Raw genomic sequence first — 21,810 nt, 5'->3', positions numbered from 1 at the left:
TTACCTTATCAAATATTGTCATTATTTTTTGAAAGATATATAGTAACTAAAAGCATTTTTCTTCATGTAAAACGAAACTTTTTTAAAATATCTTAATATCTTACCTAAAAAACACTCAAATAAAGCATAAGTTTCTATCTAATCCATTAAATAATAAAAATAAAGTGGTTAAGATGAATTATAAAGATACGTTAGCGAATATGAAAAACCGTGTTACGAACCCCCCCCATTTTAAATGTTTTCCGGTCCTTAAATCCGGTCCGACCGGTTGAACCGGTCCGACCAGTGAACCGATAAGTATACCGGTTCGACGTCCGGTCCGGTTATGAAAACATAATGTCAATATAATTCACTGTCCTGTCAATGTTGGCTTCGTTATCGTTTCATACCACGCTATCCGTTCTGTGTTGTTTTCCGTCCAAAGTGCTGCTTATTCTCCCGTGTGATAAAAAGCTATCACGTGAACAAAAAGCTACATTGGAAAATTAAATCGACACCTTCAATACGGATTATATAGGCCTATACGATGCGTATTACTTTTTTATAAGGGGGACATTGTCAGCCTTTGACTGACCCAAAAATTTAAACTAACTTTAATATGCATCGTATAGGCATATACAATGTATACTGTGGATTTAATTTCACAAAGGTGTAAGAATAATACAACCCTTAAACAAAAAGAGAAAGGACAAAAGAAAAAATCTACACCCATGTGACGACATCAATCCTTTTTCTGATTTGGATAACATTTTGGACTTTGTGAAACACTTTTCAGAAACTTAAAGGGAAGCAACTTTCTATTCATCTTTTTTTGTTGCGAAGGTTAAAATGGGTCATGGAACTTCAAAATCAACATCGTCCGACGAGTCACCGGACGCCGGAGGTTCAAATTCGAATCCACCTCCGTCGCATCGCCACCGAATCAAGCAGAAACTCCAATTCCACCATCGCCCCACCGCTTCCCACCCTTTAACACTCAACACTCACGACGACTTCGCCGGCATCGCCTTGGTTACTCTCCTTAGTGTAAGGCTTTTATTCTCTTCCTATACTGCATTGCTATTTGCATTAGAGAATAGCATTTGGTAACTGTGACATTTTCGGTACCAATTCGGTACTCACTTTTTGCATTTTTAGGGATCGGTACTTTCGGTTTATTATTTACTAGTGGGTCAATTTAGCTTCGAATACTAGTAGTACGGTACCGTTACCACTTTCAGTAAGTAGTAGTAACGGTATCGGTAGTCCGGTACCCACTTTTTTGCATTTCTTTCGGGATAGATACTTTCGGTTCCTTATAGCGGTGCTAAAGGCCGCTATTCTAAAACCGTTTAATAATGGTTGTAGCACTGCTTTTAGCAGTTTTTATATTTCAGCCCAAAAGCCCACATTATTCAACTATTTGTTTGAAATAAACCCAAAAATAAAGGACCAAACCTAAAATAATATCTAAATCGAGGCCTAAAGTCACCATTCAACAAAATAAAACCTAAATCTAGAAATCGCTGGACTTCCACTTACTAAATCCTAAATTGCTCGAGTCTGGACTCTCGTGGCTGGACTTCCTGAATCGAATTTTGATATTACTATTAAGAATAAACTGCCATTTTGGTCCCTGAGGTTTGGTTACTTTTTCCATTTTAGTCCAAAACTCAAACCTTTTGCATCTGGGTCCCTGTGGTTTCAGTTTTATTGCCATTTTGGTCCAAAAATGAAATCAAGTCATACTTGTCTTATAAAATTATGCAATTTTGTCATTTTCCTCGGGGGCAAATCAGGTCATATTTGTCTTATAAAATATGGTATTTATTTTTAAAAAAGAAATGATCATTTTGCCCCTGCGGAAAATGACAAAATAACAGGATTTTATAAGACAAATATGACCTGATTTCATTTTTGGACCAAAATGGCAATAAAACTGAAACCACAGGACCCAGATGCAAAAAGTTTGAGTTTTGGACTAAAGTGGCAAAATTGACCAAACCACAGGGACCAAAATGGCAGTTTACTCTACTATTAATAATTTTCAAATATATATAAATACATAAATTATGCATGATATAAAAATTACCGCTATACCACCGCTATATCGTATAGTGGACCTTGACTGCTATTTGATTTTGGACCGCTATAACTGCATAGTTTGTACTGTGATTTGAGATAATATTTTGATGACTGATGTGGTTTTTGTTTAGGCGGAGATGAATATTAAGGACAAGTGGCTTGCTTGTATTTCAATTGGAGAACAGACGTTTCGAACTCATGTTTCTGACCAGTTAAGATACACAAACTTCTGTTGGTTAGGGTTTTTGGGGGATTTAAGTTGGTTGTTTAAAACTTCAAACTATGTTTGGTACACAAGTAGATACACTTTTTGATTTGTATTTTTTTTAATCAACTGTTAGGAATTATTGGGGGCAGATGATTTTAATATGTTTGTAAATGCATGAAGTATTTTGTTTTTATTCATAACTATTATGTTTTTTTAAGATTCTATTTTTTTTGGATAATGTGCAGGACCAACAAGCCTGTCTGGAACTCAGTGAGTAAATCTTTATGTTTGGAATTTTTTAGGGTGTTGCTGTACACACACCACCCCGCATATCGTACGGGCCGTATAAAAGGTTATGCAGGTGTATAACTTGTCACTGGTGTGCAGTGTCACAACTCTCAGTTTCAGTATAGATATACGGGTCATAAAAGGTCATATGGGCTGTATAACTTTTGCAGACCATCTCGAAGGACTCGTAAAACAGCTTGTATTAAATCTTATTCTATTCTTATACAAGTTGGTATATCCTTTTCTGTAAAGTTATACGGGTCATATAACTTGATACAAAAGGATATACGTGTCGTAAAACCTGTTAGTGGTGTGTGGATACGTATAGCCTGTTCCTTTTTTAATGTCAGTTGTACTTAAGGTTTTGTATGCCTTTTAAGATCAAGAAATAATCATTTAGGAATCTTTACGTGCTAGAAAGTGCATTGGTCCTACATTTTTGTATGTCATGTCAAGCGTTATATGTTCTATTTTGTTTTTCTGCAGGAGAAAAAGTTTGTTTTGGAGACAAATGGTGCTCGCATCGCAAAAGTATCAGTTTTTGAGGTTTGTAACAAATGATGATACCCGTTTTGAATTATTATTCTAAATAATAAAACTTTCTTGCGTTTCTTGTGACGCAGACCAACAGATTATCAAAGAACAACCTCGTTGGGTATTGTGAAATTGATGTTCTTGAATTCCTCAGTCGAGTAAGTTTTTTCACATGTTTTTTTATCGTACATAGTTCACTCTCAAATACATTTTAATCACGTCTGTTATGCTACATTGGCGTTACATTATTCTATATTGTTATTATCTCTGGTATATCATATATGTTTTTTTTTTTTTTTTTGTTTAGCAGGTTTCAGATTCTAAGACTTCGGTGCTTGAGTTATTTGATCCATCATCATCCGATAAACCTGTTGGCAAAATATCTGTTTCATGTTCTATTGAGGTTATCACTTTTTCCATAAATATTCATTCCATTTCCATAATAAATGTTTAATGTTTTTCAATTGCAGGACCCAATCGAAACGGAGAAAAGTTTTGCAAAACGTATCTTGTCTATAGTTGTATGTCTCCGAGCATCTTTTATCCTATCGTTAGAATATGACAAGTTCATTAATGTTTTAATACTTGTGAGTTTGCATGTCTTCAGGATTACGATGCTGATGGGAAATTGTCGTTGTCTGAGTTTTCAGAACTAATAAATGCATTTGGCAATCAATCGGCAGCAAAGAAGGTTTGAGCTAAATAATCTTTCATGCATCTAGGATAAATTGTTTGTTTGGCTTTATTTCAATACTAGTTTTTTTACTCGCTGCGCGTTGCAGCGACACCGTATGCGATGTGATATAGACTACAACTACTCGTTTCTGAACTAAATTTATGTTGAAACGTAGAGTAATCTGAATTCATACCGTTGAATGAAAATGTATTATATTTGATCCGACTTGCTTCCAAACAAAATTTACGTCGAAACACAGACCAACTCAAAAAGTACATAAAATAAACACGTGCGGTGGCGTTGTACGCGGCATGATAAAGTGTAGACTACAGTTGCCCCGACTCGTTTCCGAACTAAATTTATGACGAAACGTATAGTAACTCAAATTTATACCGTTGAATGAAAACGTATTATATATGACCCAATTTGTTTCTAAACAAAATTTACGTTAAAACGTTTCCAAACAAAAATTACGTTAAAGCGTAGAGCCGTAGACGAACTCGAATTTATACCGACACGTACATAAAAGTAAAAACATAAGAAATTAGTTTTAGGGTAACCTCGAAACTTTAGTAACTTGAGGGGGTCAAAATGATATTTAGAAAGTAGAGGGTTAATTTTGAATCGACATTATATCAAAGTTAGGGGTAGAATGGGTCGATGGCTTTGCTGCCGACCTTTGATTTTAAGGTTATACTAGTAATGAGAGCCGCGCGCGTTGCGACGCGGGTACATCGTAAACATCGAATGGATTAATCCAAGCGTTATGTGATGCGTTAATCATATGAAAGCGCCGTTTAGATGAATCTGATTGAACTCAATATAACCTATATATGCAACACGACAAATTAGCTTTTTTCTAAAACGATATTCGCGAACGGAAGTTATAGAAGGAAAATTAAGTTAGTAAAAAACTTAAAAGGTTAAAAGCGTATAGTATATATGGTACATGGGTAAAGTTAGAACATTAGAAGCAGAATGGGTTAGTTCGTAAAACATGTAAAATGGAGTAAAGGCTAAAAGTGCCAATTGCCAAAGTGAAGAGGTAGCAAAGATGAGCAAGTGTGAAGACCCGCACCTTGCGACGATGACATCTGTAAAAACATTTAAAAAATAAGTATGTCAATTCCCCACACGTTACGACTTGTATCACGCGTTTATGTCATGTTGACATGTCATATTCATGAAAGAAAACAAATTATACTAAAAAAAATATTTATACGTTGTGGCTTATTAAACCGGAAAAATCAATCAAAGTTTTAGAAACTTTGTATAAAAAAAATCAAAACCATTCGTAAACTAACTCGTTGTTATGAGAGCATTGAAATATATTGAAAACTTTATATAAAAGAACGAAACCGCAAAAAAATCACCCACGTGTTACGGATTCACGAAATAAACTTACTTATAATGCGAGGCCTCAAAACAAAAGAAAATAAAAAAATACAATAGCTAAAATAAAAAAAATGAATCAAAGAAGAAAAATAATCAAAAATTGTAATGAGTTTCGAACCCATGTCAATGGTTAGAGTTTCCAACAAAACTACCACTTGCACCAAAGGTAATTTTTATGTATCTCACATTTTTAAATTACTTAAAGTAAAGACAATGTCGGTTGGCATCATCTTATTGGCCACCGACATTGTATTTTAAATAAATTCTGTTAGATTGTTTTTAATTTTTAATCAACTTAACACATTTTCTGCTAGAAAGAAGAGCTCTTTAAAGCAGCTGATGAAAACGGAGACGGTGTTGTTAGCATGGATGAGCTGGCTACGCTTCTCGCTCTACAACAAGAAAAGTACATCCACATTATGTCATGCTACTATTTATATTTCTGCACATTTATTTTTAATTTGTTTTAATCTTTTCACTTTTTGCAGGGAGCCGCTTATTAACTGTTGTCCTGTTTGTGGGGAGCTTCTTAACATTTCCGATAAGTTGAATTCGTTGATTCACATGTCACTATGTTTCGATGAAGGCACTGGAAACCAGGTCATGACTGGAGGGTTTTTAACCGATAAACAGGCTTCTTACGGGTGAGATTATTTTCTTTAATTTCTTTATGAATGGTTGTTATTATTATGATGATGATGATGAATGTTGACATTGGTTTTAAAGGTGGATGTTTAAACTATCTGAATGGGCCCATGTTTCATCCTATGATGTAGGCTTGAACTCTGGTTCAAGTGCTTCACATATTGTGGTTTACGATCGCGTAAAAAAGAGGCTTGTAGAGGAGATAATTGATGGAAAGATTGTTTTATCGATGAGAGCGATTTATCAATCCAAAGTAGGGCTCGGCATTATGGACAAAGGTAACTTTTATCTTTTATTATTTTTTAGTATATAAGCAGGATATTACTGTGTACGTTTGTTTGTTACATAGTTATTAAAGCGAGCGCCCAGGCGTGCCTAGGCGCAAATAAAGCCCCGGGCCCAACAAACTGCCCTGAGCGCGCCTCACGCCTTTAATAACAATGCTTCAAGTCATAGTTATTAAAGCGAGCGCCCAGGCGCGCCTAGGCGCAAATAAAGCCCCGGGCCCAACAAATCACCCTGAGTGCGCCTCGCGCCTTTAATAACTATGGTTTGTTATTAACTTTTTAGTATATGTTTTTTGGTAGAGTAAACTGCCATTTTCGTCCCTGAGGTTTGGCCAGTTTTGTGACTCTCGCCCAAAGGTTTGTTTTTCCGCATCTGGGCCTTGATATTTTTGCCATTTTCATCCGGCTCGTTAACTCCATCCATTTTTCTCTGTTAATTCAGGGGCATTTTCGTTTTTTAGTTAACTTAAAGGGCAATTCGGTCTTTTTCACTTTATATATAAAGACCTAAAAGTTAAAAAAAGGCGGAAATACCCCAGACTTAACAGAGAAAAATGGATGGAGTTAACGAGCCGGATCAAAATGGCAAGATTGCAAACCTTTTGGATCCAGATGCGGAAAAACAAACCTTTGGACGAAGTTTCAAAACTGGCCAAACCTCGGGGACGAAAATGGCATTTTACTCTTTTTGGTTTATTTTTATTATTTTTTAGCATGTATTTTGTGCATTATTATAATGTATCTGACACTCTATTGGCTTTGTGATCCATTGTGGTGCAGGAGCAAAAGAAATATTGCAGAGCCTATCAGAAAAGCAAGGAAAGAAAATGAATTCGGTTGAATCTGCTAAAAACATACCAGCATTTCTTGAACTTTTCAAGGTAAGAAGATTCGTATTATCTATTTATACTAAAATCATTATCTTGTCGGTCTTTTCTTTTATATTTTTTTATACTAGGTTATGTAAATTACGGTTTAATGTTTATGGTTCAACTGAATGTTTATATTTTAGGATCAAATCAATTTGGCTGAAGTGAAGTACCCTCTGGATCATTTCAAGGCAAGTCATCTTTCTAATGTTACTATTTACGTAAATTTGTTATTGGAGTTCTTATAAAGGAGATTTATGCAGACTTTTAATGAATTTTTTATAAGAGAACTGAAACCTGGAGCACGGCCAATTGCTTGTGCGGAACGTGATGATGTGGCTGTCTGTGCTGCTGATTCTCGTTTAATGGCATTTAGAACGGCTGAAGAAAGTCTCAGATTCTGGATCAAGGTATTTGTTTAAATAATTAATGCGTTAATTATGATTACCAAAATATTAATGTTACATTAATAATATAAATCCGTCTTTTCTTGCAACTTGTAGGGTAAAAAGTTTTCAATCCAAGGTCTTTTGGGCAACATTTCATGCCCTAATGCTTTCATTGACGGAACCCTAGTGATATTTCGCTTGGCACCACAGGTAAATAGTTGACTTTTCTTTGACTTGCCGATCGGGTACTTGAAAAGATATATTTAAAAGCCTTAACTTGTACAAAATATGACAGGACTACCATCGGTTCCATTTTCCAGTATCCGGAACTATTGAGCAAATTGTTGATATTCCCGGATCCTTATATACGGTATGTACACTGTCACATGATATTGTATAGCACGATAACTACAATTTGTTTTTCCTTTCTGATTCACGTATCTTTTCCTGTATTCATTTTTAGGTTAATCCTATCGCCGTGAATAGCAAGTATTGCAATGTTTTCACGGAGAACAAACGGGCTGTATCAGTTATATCTACTGCCGATTTTGGCAAGGTTTGTTAAAACACAGATTATAATTGCTCGATGTAGTTATTATACAGTTGTTAACCATTTTAATTTAATTTAAACTCGAGTCCAGGTGGCATTTGTGGCAGTTGGAGCAACAATGGTTGGCAGCATCACATTTACTAAAAAGACGGGAGACCATGTGCGCAAAGGAGACGAGGTTAAAAAAATACGATTAATCACTTAATAGTTACACCATCGCTTACCTTTCACATATCTTTTGCATTTCATGTATTTATTTATTTTTATATAATATTACAGTTTGGTTATTTCTCTTTCGGTGGAAGTACAGTCATTTGTGTCTTTGAGAAGGTTAGTATCTCCACGTTTGTTAATATTATTTTCCTATGGATGTTTGTATGCGTGTCTCGTCACATGCATTATCATAAGTAATATTGCCGATAATATTTGCAGGACTCGATAGCGCTAGATGAGGACCTGTTGGCTAAAAGCGCGAGATCTCTGGAGACACTTGTTTCTGTTGGAATGCAGTTGGGGGTCTCCGTAAAGAAACATACAGAACTTTCATCACTAAACATTAACTAAGGTGTGTTTTAGGGTCTTGAAAATTGTGTATGTGAAGATTTATAGTTGTAGTTCTACTATCATCCATGATTTTTTATCTAACCATCATGTTTGCTACAAAGGTAATTATCGTTAGGAAGATAATATATATAAAATGTTGTGTATCAGACTATCAGTTATATTCATCTTGATGAAAAATGAAAATTATAGTGCCTGTTTTGACATTTATTAGGTTTTGTAGGTCTGCATATTATGACATCTACACAAGGCCATCCCCGAGAACTCGGGGCTGTGTGCGAGTTATGAAATGGGCTCTAAAAATTGAACTTACATATAAAAGAAATCAGTAATAGAACGATAAAGGTGATAACAATATTTAAAACCATACTATTGTAGCAAAATGATCTATTTTAAATAGTTGCATGAATTATGAGGCTCTCCTAACATATTTTGAAGCAACGTTGTAGATCAACTATTTATATTTCATACTCGTTAATATCTTGTTCTCGATATTTTTGAAGCAAAGTTGTAGATCAACTATTTATATTTCTTGCTTTCTTTCATGAAGGTCCGAATAAACACTTGGGTGTAGGATGACTAACCAAATCTTAGAGAATAACATAACTTCAATTTCGAGGACGAAATTTCTCTAACGGGGGAGAATGTAACAACCCTGATTTTAGTTTAAGAATAGTGAGGTCCTCCCAAGTAGCCTCTCTTACTCCCATTTCACTAAAGCTTGATGTTCCTCCAGTGGCGGACCCAAAAATTATTTGTTGGGGGTGCGGATGAGGTGTTCAACCATATTTTCAAAGGTTGCGGTCAGGTTTTTTTGCCTAAAATATACACAATTTTTTTTTTCAAGGGGTGCGGCTGCCCACCCTGGCCAAAGGGTAGGTCCCCCCCTGGTTCCCCCTGTCGTTGATTCGAGTGTCAATGATCGATTCTGGCAAGTAATCCAGTTAGTCACCACTTACAAAATCTTTAACATTACCATCATTTAAAGCCTTAAAGGCATGGCACCATAATTTCTTTAATAAAGAGACATGGAAGACGTGACCTATCATGTATTTTTTATCCGGACGGTAGCGCGAGCTTGTATGCGACTTTCTCCAATCCGTTCAAAAATCTTGTATGGGCCAAAAAAACGTCACGACGGCTTACGCTGTTTCCATTTTTTGATTGATTTTTGACGATAGTCCTGCAAACGAAGGTAGGCGAAGCTATCAACTTTGAATTCTTTTTTCAGACTATCTTTGTTTTCTTCTTTAATCATACGTTCCTTAGACTTCTCAATCGCCTCCATTGGTGTTCAATCAGTGAGGAGTCTATTGAAGTTGTCTTGATGAAGTATGGATAATAATCATGGATTGATTTAGCCTCCCTACCATGTACTGCCTTGAAAGGAGTCATATTGATAGATGTGTGAAAGCTGGTATTATAAGAAAATTCAGTTAAATACGAATACTTTTGCTAGCTTGCCGGTTTATCGAAAACGAAAGCATGTAAATACGATTTTAAACATCAGTTTACTACTTTCGTTTGACCATCCATTTGGGGATGGTAAGCGCTCGAATGCAATAGTAATTGGTACCCATCTGCTTAAACAATTCAGACCAAAAACGGCTAATGGAAAGCGGGTCACGATCGGAGAAGATCGTCTTATAAAGACCATGCAACCGGTAAATTTTCCGCATAAAAATGGATGCCAACGGAGATGCAGTATAATGAGTGGGTACCCACAGAAAATGAACGAATTTAGAGAGCTGATCTACCATAACCCAGATGATATTTTACCTTTAGATGGCAGGAGGTTCGTGATGAAGTCCATGGAGATATCCAACCACGGTGATTTGGGGGTTGGTAGCGGCTGAAGTCGCCTGTATGGCTTATGATTAGGAGTATTGATGGCATGACAAACAAGACAACTTTGAACCAAGGCCGCAACATCTCGTCACTAAGACAAAAAGGTTGTAGCAATGCGTTTGGTTGTTGCAGAGGAGCAAAACTCAGTTGATAACTTGTTTCTCAAATTTGGAATTGGAGGCACTAAAAGTTTCCCATGCACATATACTAACACATCACATAATGCATGGTGTAGGAAACCGGCTGGGTCAGCTAAAAATTGTTTGATTAGCTACTGCCCTTTTTTGTTCTCCTTGAAATATTCATGTATCTCATTGACTTAAGGCATCTACAACTAAATTTTCACGTCCTGGCTTATTGTGAAGTTCGAAGTCGTACCCCATTAACTTTCTTTACAAAATATCATTAAAACTTATATTGCTACTAAAAAATATCATCAAACTTCAAATATCATTTGACAATATGATATGATAATGTTCAAAAGTCCCAAAACTTAGTGTACCAAATACCGGCCAAACCAAAACACGTCTATAAGAAAAGATGATAAATATTCGAGTTTGTTTTTGGGTTTCGTGTTTGGCTGGGAAATAGTGACCCGATAATCAACCCATATAAAGTTTGGGTTGGTCGGGTTCGGTTCTTCGGGTATTCTCTTATCAGGTTTGGGTGGCTTCGGATTCGAGCCGAGCTTCCGATAAAAATGGACAACCCTACTTAGAGGGGAGGTGATAGCCAACCCGATTGGGCCACAGTCGGGCATACGTGGGTCGACCAAAATGAGCCAAACCTCGGTCATTTTATTCAAATGGATTCTATGAGTCTTTGGATCGCATGCTCATGCAAAACCCACGTTCTGTCTGTGTAACACACATTTATGTTATTTTCTTCTATTTTTATTTTCTTTATTTTTCATTTTCAAGTTAGTTATCCCACTTCCCTAAATGTTAGCCACGTAGGTTGTTTTTAGTTTCCACATTTCCTATATGTATTGTGCATGAGTAAATGAATGACAGTTAGTGTGTTTTGAGTATGAGATTTTTCTCTTTGGTTGGTTTATCTCAATGGATTTTGAGTTAAATTGATTGTGTCTATGCTAGCTCAATTGTGGCAAATTGAGTGGTGTTCTTAGACCCGAATTTATAACCGGAGTGGTGATTTCTGTATCTTCGGGAGTGATTCGCAGCCCTACTGTTGGTTTTGGTGGTGTATCTGTATCCAAAACGAACCGTAGATCTATCTTTTAGGGTGAGGGTATTGGTACATCCCCCAAAAGTAATGACACACCCCCCTAGCAGCCCTGTATAAGGCAATGAGGGTTGTATAGGGTTTGAGTGCATTAATTATGTCAGAAAAAGTAAGTTATACGGCCCTCATTGCCCAATACGCCTCAAACTGACCCCACCCATATACCCCTGCCTAATACGTTTGAAAAAAGTATTTACACACCCCCTATCATCTAATTAATGCCAATCATTAGGTGTCAGCCAATGATTACCAATGATTGAGGTGTAAGGAACTTTATTTTGATAGGGTATTTGTATGGGGAAGTTGTGAAATATTAAGAAAATTATTTTTTTTATAAAATATTGTTATAAAATATTTTGTTAGTATTATAAAAACTTTATATTTTTATGAAATGAATTGTGTATATTTTTAATAAAAAATATGCATATGTTTTTTTATTAAGTATTATTATTAAAAACTTCAGATTTTTATGAAATAAATTGTATATTATAAAATGCCAATTTTTATAATTATTATTAAATGTCAATTTTTTTTTATAAAACGAATTGTATATATCTCATAACAAAGTTTTTTATTTATGAATTATTATTATTATTATTTCTTTAATTGTCAAATACGAACGTAGATCGGCGTTCTAGTTCATGAATCTGAAATACGAACGTAGTTTCTCCGACCCACCACCACAACCACCACCACCATAGCCGACCCACCACCACCATCACCATAGCCGACCCACCACCACAACCACCACCATAGCCGACTCACCACAACCGACCTACCACCACCACAACCACCCCAGCCGACCCACCACCACCACCCCAGCCAACCCACCACCACCACCACAACCACCCCATCCGACCCACCACCACCACAACCGACCCACCACCACCACCACCAACATAGCCGACTCACCACCATCACCACAGCCGACCCACCACCACCACCATAGTCGGCCCACCAACACCACCATAGCCGACCCACCACCACCACCACCCCAGCCGACCCACCACCACCACCACCACCCCAGCCGACCCACCACCACCACCTCAGCCGACCCACCACCACCACCACAACCACCCCATCCGACCCACCACCACCACAACCACCCCATCCGACCCACCACCACCACCACCACAACCGACCCACCACCACCACCACCAACATAGCCGACCCACCACCATCACCACAGCCGACCCACCACCACCACCACCATAGTCGGCCCACCACCACCACCATAGCCGACCCACCACCACCACCCCAGCCGACCCACCACCACCACCACAACCACCCCATCCGACCCACCACCACCACCACAACCGACCCACCACCACCACCACCACCACAACCGACCCACCACCACAACTACCCCATCCGACCCACCACCACCACCACCACAACCACCCCATCCGACCCACCACCACCACCACCACAACCGACCCACCACCACCACCACCAACATAGCCGACCCACCACCATGACCATAGCCGACCCACCACCACCACCATAGTCGGCCCACCAACACCACCATAGCCGACCCACCACCACCACCACCCCAGCCGACCCACCACCACCACCACCCCAGCCGACCCACCACCACCACCACAACCACCCCATCCGACCCACCACCACCACCACAACCACCCCATCCGACCCACCACCACTACCACCACCACAACCACACCATCCGACCCACCACCACCACCACAACCGACCCACCACCACCACCACCATCATAGCCGACCCACCACCATCACCACAGCCGACCCACCACCACCACCATAGTCGGCCCACCAACACCACCATAGCCGACCCACCACCACCACCATCCCAGCCGACCCACCACCACCACCACCACCACCCCAGCCGACCCACCACCACCACCTCAGCCGACCCACCACCACCACCCCAGCCGGCACACCACCACCACCATAGCCGACCCACCACCACCACAACCACCCCAGCCGACCCACCACCACCACCACAACCACCCCATCCGACCCACCACCACCACCACCACAACCGACCCACCACCACCACAACCACCCCATCCGACCCACCACCACCACCACCACCACAACCGACCCACCACCACCACCACCAACATAGCCGACCCACCACCATCACCATAGCCGACCCACCACCACCACCACCATAGTCGGCCCACCACCACCACCATAGCCGACCCACCACCACCACCACCACCACAACCACTCCATCCGACCGACCACCAACACCACCACAACCGACCCACCACCACCAACATAGCCGACCCTCCACCATCACCACAGCCGACCCACCACCACCACCACCGTAGTCGGCCCACCACCACCACCACCCCAGCCGACCCACCACCACCACCACCACCCCAGCCGACCCACCACCACCCCAGCCGGCACACCACCACCACCATAGCCGACCCACCACCACCACAACCACCCCATCCGACCCACCACCACCACCACAACCGACCCACCACCACCACAACCACCCCATCCGACCCACCACCACCACCACAACCGACCCACCACCACCACCACCAACATAGCCGACCCACCACCATCACCACAGCCGACCCACCACCACCACCAACATAGTCGGCCTACCACCACCACCATAGCCGACCCACCACGACCACCACCCCAGCCGACCCACCACCACCACCACAACCACCCCATCCGACCCACCACCACCACCAGCACAACCACCCCATCCGACCCACCACCACCACCACCACCACCACCCCATCCGACCCACCACCAACACCACCACAACCGACCCACCACCACCACCACCAACATAGCCGACCCACCACCATCACCACAGCCGACCCACCACCACCACCATAGTCGGCCCACCAACACCACCATAGCCGACCCACCACCACCACCACCCCAGCCGACCCACCACCACCACCACCACCCCAGCCGACCCACCACCACCACCTCAGCCGACCCACCACCACCACCCCAGCCGGGACACCACCACCACCACAACCACCCCAGCCGACCCACCACCACCACCACAACCACCCCATCCGACCCACCACCACCACCACCACAACCGACCCACCACCACCACAACCACCCATCCGACCCACCACCACCACCACCACAACCGAGCCACCACCACCACCACCACCAACATAGCCGACCCACCACCATCACCACAGCCGACCTACCACCACCACCACCATAGTCGGCCCACCACCACCACCATAGCCGACCCACCACCACCACCACCCCAGCCGACCCACCACCACCACCACAACCACCCCATCCGACCCACCACCACCGCCACCACTACCACCACCACCACAACCGACCCACCCACCACCACCACCCCAGCCGGCACACCACCACCACCATAGCCGACCCACCACAACCACCCCAGCCGACCCACCACCACCACCACCACCCCAGTCGGCTCACCACCACCACCATAGCCGACCCACCACCACAACCACCCCAGCCGACCCACCACCACCACCACAACCGACCCACCACCACCACAACCACCCCAGCCGGCCCACCACCACCACCACCACCCCAGCCGGCCCACCACCACCACCATAGCCGACCCACCACCACCACCACCCCAGCCGACCCACCACCACCACCACAACCGATCCACCACCACCACAACCACCCCAGCCGACCCACCACCACCACCATATGACATATGACATAGTGAAAAATTAATAAAATCTAAGAAAAGATACATTAATCTGATGTATTTCGGCCGTTCCTAACAAACTATTTAATAATACCATTATACCACACAACAAGACATCAATAAACTTTCATTTTCATTTGTAACATTAATTATTTTTTTCTAGTAACCATCAAATTTAAAAAGAAAAAAAAAAACAAATAACCTGATATATCCCACCTTTCAAATCACAAGAAAGCACACCACACGGATCTCAATCCCAAACCCCTCATCCACCGTCCATTCTAATCACAATCAAACGGCCACCATTCTCTCAAACTTCAACAATTCAAATCACAATCTCAGTTTCCCAAAATTTGATTTGTATTCACCTGTTCCCCCCATTTCACCAAATTCCCTCCCAATCTTAATTCAATTCCCGCTCCCTCCTCTAAATTGAGTTCCCTCCCACCATTTCAATTTTCAATGTTTCATCAGCCTATAGATAATTAGATACTACACAACAACTGGGTTTCACATTTTCCTCTTTCACCAACAAAACCCTCTTTTCTTTCCCTCTTATTCTTCTTTGATTTTGAGAGTGAAGTGTTAAAGTAGGGAGAGAAACTTTTACCTCTCGATCTGCTCATGTTGGTCTACAGGTAAATGTGTATTTAGATTCTGAATGTTGGATGTCCGTATCAACTTTGATCTACGATTAAGTTGATTTTTTTTTATTTATGACATGATTTCGCTGAAATGGCTACAATCGATACAACTATTTTTTTGCAAATTTTATTTGTTACATGTTTGGGTAAAAGCTTATGTTGATTTACTTGGTTTTTTTTGTTGAATTTGGATGTTGCTTCAGTAGATATTATCGAGTAGTGATGGTGTTTAGTACATTGTGTATTTTATATGGGTGTTTTTAATCAACTTTAATGCTCGAACAAATAGATGTTGTGTGGATGTAAGATAAGGGCTTCAGTATAACTCAATTGTGTGATAACTTTATTGTATAGTATTTTTTATGCTAGTATTAAGCTTAATTAATAAACAGTTGGACTTTTTTAGTTCTTTATTTTTAATTTAAAAAATGTTAGTTTTGATATTGATCAATGGATGTTTAGTTTTAAGTTTACTAACATACAGATCAATGGGCGTTTAGTTTTAAGTTTACTTCTGTATTTATATCGATTTAAAAGTGTGATCTAATTGTTTGTTTTGTTGGCTGGTGAAAGAAACAAAAAGATTGGAGAAAGAAAAAGAAAGAGCAAAGAAACTCAAAATGATGGAGCAATTTAAGGAAAATTGGATTGCAAATGCCGAAATGAAAGAACGAGTTCAATTCACAAGTAGACATTCAAATTGATGAATGTGGTGTGTTTACTTGGAAGGGATCATTTTAACATTTCGTCTTATAAAGATTTCAGGACAAGAAACAATATAAAGCATGGGGAACAATACTAGGCTAAAGAGATAACTCTGTTGCGCATTAAAAAAGGAAGAGGTATGTATTTCTTTGATAGCAATATCACAATGTACATGTTCATCTTTAGTTTCATTTTGACTCGTGCAGTTGTGCATTTTGTTTAAATTGGATACATACAATTATTAATGTTGTGCATTAATGTAACGCTATATTTTGTTAGACAATACGGTTCTGGTTGCAAGTATGAATTGAAGACGATGGTATTGGGTGCAAGTATGATGACATCAGTTCGGGACGCTATTGTATATCACTTTTATCATCTTTAGAGATATATGTATTTATCTTACTTTAAAACTCTTGTAATCTTGTGTTACTTTGAAACCTTTGTAATTTGTATTCTTGGGTTCTATTATATTGGTTCTAATTTAATTTTGTTTTTTGTATATTTATTTTCATTTTTAGATAATTTGTTGATGATATAATTTACTAGAAATTTTTAATAAAATTTCCTGGAGATTAATATATAATATATAATATTAAGAAAATTAAATGTTTTTGTTAACATATCAAAAGATGTGGTTATATAACCTACATCTTTTGAGTATAATAGGGAAAAGTAGTTTATTTGTTGGTATATTAAAAGATGCGGTTCTAGAACCCCATCTTTTGGACCCGCATTATTTGGCGTATAGCCAAAAGATGCCTTGCCATAAGATGCGGGTCTATAACCGCATCTCATAGGCAATTTAACCGCATCTTTTAGTCAAATCTGTACTAGTGATAATAACACTTGATAAAAAAATATAGAAGTTTTATAATACTAATTTAAAAGAATGTTGACGTTTTATACTAACACTTGATAAAAAAATGTAGAAGTTTTATAATACTAATTTAAAAAACTGTTGATGTTTTATAATACTAATTTAAAAAAAGTTGACGTTTTATACTAACACTTGATAAAAAATGTAGAAGTTTTATAATATTAATTATAAAAATATTGACGTTTTATAATAATAATTAACTAATAAAAATGTTGCCATTTTTCTAAATATATTAAATAAAAAATGACATTTATATACCTTCCTTTTATAACAATAAATAATAATAAATATAAATGTTTATATTTTTTTATTATAACAACAATTTAAAAAAAATATAAATAAAGTTTTTTTTTAAATAATATTTCATCCAAATGAAAACCCACACATCCCCCCAATTTTATTCCACACAAAAGAGCCAATGATTGAGCAATCATTGGCTGACACCTAATCATTGATAGGGGTGTTCAAAAAAATCCGGATCCGAAACCGAATCCGAAATATCCGAAAATCCGTATCCGAAATATCCGAAATTTTGGATATCCGAAAATTCGGATATCCGAAAACCGGATAATCCGAACTTTCGGATTCGGATCCGGATATGAATTTCAAAAATTTCGGATAATCCGATTATCCGATATCCGAAAACTAATTATTTTTTTATAAATATATATAGTATATAAGCATTATATTTAGTTTGAATTATTGTAAAAATTAGTAAAAAGTAGTAAATAATTGTATTCATGTGAATTTATGATTGTTCTTAATTTTAAATGTTGAAATTTGGAAAATCGAATATAAGTTTAGTTTTATTCTATACACAAAACGGATTTTTTGATTTTTTTTATAAATTCGGATATCCGTTTGGATATCCGAATCCGTATCCGAAATTTCGGATATCCGAAAATCGGATATCCGAAATTTCGGATACGGATTCGGATATCAATATTCACTATCCGAAATTTTTGGATAACCGGTTTTCGGATATCCGAAAACCGGATAATCCGATCTTGAACACCCCTAATCATTGACAATTAATAGGATGTGTGAAAAAGTAACCAAAAAGTAAACGTATAGGGCAATGAGGGGCTTATCAGGTGGGTCCATTTTCAGGCGTATAGGGCAATGAGGGGTGTATAGGGTTAGGGGATGTGTGGATAAATTGAGAGGATGTGTGGATAACCAGACCCATCTTTTATTTGACCGTCTGATTTGAACCGGTGATTCGGGGTTATACTCCTATCAGGAGGGGGCTCCAAGAAAAATTTGGAGAGAAGAGAACAATGCGGGGGCAATTTTCTGTAACTTTTTATTCCAAATCAAGTGGTACACTTTTGACATAAAGAAAAAAAAAAAGACATACAATTTATTACATAATCAAGCAAACTAAAACAAGTTAAAGTCCACTAGTTCCAATCAGCTTGGTTAGTCCAAAAGTAATGGCCATTGCCATCAACCCTCCCAACAGAACCCTTATAGAAGACTTCACCACAGGGGTACCTCCAAGTACAGACCCAATCCATCCGAAAATCACAAGCGCCAAGCTAACCGCTGCTACCACCATTCCCATCCTCACCTTATGATCTCCTATGAAGGAAGCAGCAAGTAACGGAACAATTGCTCCAAGGGAAAAGGCTAAAGCTGATGCTAGAGCTGCTTGCATAGGATTGGGCAGCTGCTCTCTCTCTTTGTCTTCCTTATTTTCTGTCATTCTATTCTCTCTCTTCATTTGGGCTACTTCTATGTCTAGTTGAGAGTACACTGAAACAAATTCTCCTATTGCCATACTGCATGCACCCGCAACTAGACCTGCAAAGCCTGAAAGTATCATGGCTTTGGCATCTTCTTTCACAGCTCCAACACCCATCATTAGCGATGCAACAGATACTAAGCCATCATTGGCTCCCAACACTGCTGCACGGAGCCATTGTCCCCTTTTCGAGTAATCAAAGTCCTCATCCGGAGACAGTTGGAATCGTGTCGGATCAGATTGGTTTTCAGGAATTGAAACAGAAAAAGTGTTTTGATTGGTTGCCATGAGGAGAACTAGTGTTATGCACAAGGAATGAAGGGATTTAAAAATACGAATTTAAACTTGCTTGTGGAGTTAAGTGTTCTCCCTAGAGGAAATTTATAGATCGAGAGCAACAACTAGATAAAGTTCAAATTCTGGTTGATTCAATACAATAAGATAATATTCAAGGCACACGCCTTTGATGGGTGGGACTTGCACTTAAAAAGAAAAGTAGTACTATCTTATTCTAAAGTTCAAGTAGAATTCTATTGGTGAAAATAGTGAAGCCTTTTTGAGCTGCGTCCATTTAACGAATGTATTGTAATTCATTACACAATTACAAATATATGTGGTTTATGCGTACTTGCAAGCATATAATTGCTTGTATAACACTAATCTGGTCTGGTTCATAATCATTCTTGTTGTTAAGTATTTCTTTTTATCTAATGTCCACATGCATGTATTTCTATTACGGATCACTACGCTAATTTTGTTGATATTACTGCCAATTGTGTTACGCAATCCAGGTTTCTCTAACATGAGCTAGCTTCCCAGTGTCATAGCGTTCTAATTAGGAAAGTTGAACATGTTTAAACTTACGAAATAGACAAACTATCAACCAACACTGTCATGGACGAATACTTGAAATATTATTGGAGTCATGAATGATTTGGAGATCATCTGTGTAACATGTAAAATTTAAAGGTGTGTGCACTCCACAATAAAGTTAAACATATAATTTATTCTAAGCACTGTCGACATCAATAGTTATCACATTAAAGAAGTCTTATATACCTAACTGTAGTTTTATTTCACTTTGAAAAATCAAGTAGTAATACCAAAAGTCATTAGTGATTGATTCTCTGTAAATAGTTTGAAACTCTATAATCAATTACTTTGATCTTATTCTACTCCTCTTTTGTTTCTTATTTTACGCAAATCACATATATCATCTTGGTGAAATCGGATTCAAACTATCCGGTCTGGCCTGGCACACTGAATTGAAAAGTCATCCATAAACACTTCAAGCGACTCTCCAACCATGTCCGAAAAAATACTCATCATACATCGTTGGAAAGTTGATGGTGCATTGCACAAGGCAAATGGCATTCGCCGAAAGGCAAAAGTGCCATATGGACAAGTGAAGGTGGTCTTGTGTTGGTCATCCGGGTGTATTGCTATTTACCTATTTGATTGTAACACGAGTACTCGTCCAAAAAGCAGTAATATTTTTTTACCCGACAATTTTTCAATGATTTGGTCAGTAAAAGGTAGCGGGAAATGGTCCTTAGAAGTGGCGGTATTCAATTTGCGGTAGTCAATACATACACGCCACCCGGTGACCGGTCGGGTGGCAATTTGTTCACCATTTTCATCCTTGACTACTTGAATACCGGCCTTCTTAGGCACAACTTGGGTAGGACTTACCCAAGCACTATCCGAAATCGGATAGATAATTCCCGCATCCAACCATTTAGTTACCTCTTTCTTTACTACCTCCCTTAGGTTCAGATTCAATCGCCTTTGAGCTTCTCTTGTCGGTTTTGCATCTTCGGTGGTAATAATCTTGTGCATGACGATTGAGGGACTAATTCCTTTGAGATCGGCAATCGTCCATCCAATAGCTCCTTTGTTCTCTTTCAAGACTTCCAACAAGGCTTGTTCTTGCGCCATCTCTAAATTAGAGGCAATAATAACCGGTAATGTGTTATTATCCCCTAGAAAAACATATTTCAAATGGCTTGGCAAGTCTTTGAGTTCCAACTTTGGCGGTTCTTCTAGTGATGGCCTAGTACCCAAATTTATTTCCACCGGCAAGCTTTCAAATTGATGAGTCCATGGCGGTCGACCTTCCTTCAAAGCCATAGCATCCTGTTTTTCCTCTTCAACTCGTAGTGCATAGGGTGTACCTGTTCAGAAAAATCACACAAACAAACATCTATACCATCCTCCTCATACTCATGCGGGTTGCATCCGTCGACTAAATCTGCCGTAAAACACTCATCAACACCAACAACATTAGAATTGTTAGTAAAAACATTCAAACGCATTTTCCGGTTTCCAAAAGTCATATCGACTGTACCAAACCTACAATCGATCACAACATGCGTGGTGCTAAAAAATGGCCGACCCAAAATGACATTTTGTTGTTGTTTTGGGTCCGCAGATGAGTAGTCCAAGACTAAAAAGTCAACCGGGTAGTAAAACTCATCAATTTTCACAATCACATTTTGAACCATCCCCCGAGGTAGCTTATGAGACAAATCGGCTAAAACAACCGTTGTCTCTACCCTTGCTAACGGACCAAAGTCATATTGGTCATATAAGCCCCCCGGTAA

General features: G+C 39.4%; 2 protein-coding genes and 1 long non-coding RNA gene across 7 annotated transcripts; 2 read left to right on the top strand and 1 right to left on the bottom strand.

Moving 5' to 3' along the window:
* The first annotated feature begins 745 nt into the window (after positions 1 to 745).
* LOC110890321 (phosphatidylserine decarboxylase proenzyme 2) lies at positions 746 to 8,894 on the top strand. Of its 5 annotated transcripts, XM_022137914.2 has the most exons (21): positions 746 to 1,026; positions 2,196 to 2,275; positions 2,518 to 2,542; positions 3,047 to 3,106; positions 3,184 to 3,252; positions 3,402 to 3,497; positions 3,565 to 3,615; positions 3,702 to 3,785; positions 5,480 to 5,571; positions 5,654 to 5,809; positions 5,892 to 6,088; positions 6,878 to 6,978; positions 7,110 to 7,157; positions 7,230 to 7,376; positions 7,470 to 7,565; positions 7,651 to 7,725; positions 7,819 to 7,911; positions 7,997 to 8,083; positions 8,185 to 8,235; positions 8,338 to 8,470; positions 8,690 to 8,894. In XM_022137914.2, exons 1-20 carry the CDS (start codon positions 829 to 831, stop codon positions 8,467 to 8,469), a joined length of 1,938 nt encoding a protein of 645 aa, XP_021993606.1. In that variant the 5' UTR covers positions 746 to 828; the 3' UTR covers position 8,470; positions 8,690 to 8,894. The 5 variants fall into 5 exon arrangements, with proteins under 5 accessions (XP_021993606.1, XP_021993607.1, XP_021993605.1 ...); XM_022137915.2 differs by lacking the exon at positions 8,690 to 8,894 and having other exon boundaries at positions 3,405 to 3,497; positions 8,338 to 8,672; XM_022137913.2 differs by lacking the exon at positions 8,690 to 8,894 and having other exon boundaries at positions 8,338 to 8,672.
* A 6,653-nt stretch (positions 8,895 to 15,547) lies between these two features.
* Positions 15,548 to 17,082, top strand: LOC110890319. The gene is made up of 3 exons (XR_002564408.2): positions 15,548 to 15,869; positions 16,449 to 16,717; positions 16,860 to 17,082. It is a non-coding gene; the product is annotated as an uncharacterized LOC110890319 (long non-coding RNA).
* Positions 17,083 to 18,741: 1,659 nt separating this feature from the next.
* Positions 18,742 to 19,536, bottom strand: LOC110892042 (vacuolar iron transporter homolog 1). Its single transcript, XM_022139421.2, has one exon. It carries the CDS (start codon positions 19,493 to 19,495, stop codon positions 18,854 to 18,856), a length of 642 nt encoding a protein of 213 aa, XP_021995113.1. The 5' UTR covers positions 19,496 to 19,536; the 3' UTR covers positions 18,742 to 18,853.
* Between the last annotated feature and the right edge of the window lie 2,274 nt (positions 19,537 to 21,810).

The sequence above is a fragment of the Helianthus annuus genome, chromosome 11, assembly GCF_002127325.2.
Source record: "Helianthus annuus cultivar XRQ/B chromosome 11, HanXRQr2.0-SUNRISE, whole genome shotgun sequence".
NCBI lineage: Eukaryota > Viridiplantae > Streptophyta > Magnoliopsida > Asterales > Asteraceae > Helianthus > Helianthus annuus.
This window is presented reverse-complemented; position numbering and strand designations above follow the sequence as displayed.

Bases quoted from the DNA above. Each gene is read 5' to 3' on its own strand.
- LOC110890321 (XM_022137914.2), top strand. From the start codon at position 829: ATGGGTCATGGAACTTCAAAATCAACATCGTCCGACGAGTCACCGGAC. The intron at 1,027-2,195 runs GTAAGGCTTTTA...GTTTTTGTTTAG, and splicing joins CCTTGGTTACTCTCCTTAGT to GCGGAGATGAATATTAAGGA. The intron at 7,912-7,996 runs GTTTGTTAAAAC...ACTCGAGTCCAG, and splicing joins CTACTGCCGATTTTGGCAAG to GTGGCATTTGTGGCAGTTGG.
- LOC110892042 (XM_022139421.2), bottom strand. From the start codon at position 19,495: ATGGCAACCAATCAAAACACTTTTTCTGTTTCAATTCCTGAAAACCAA.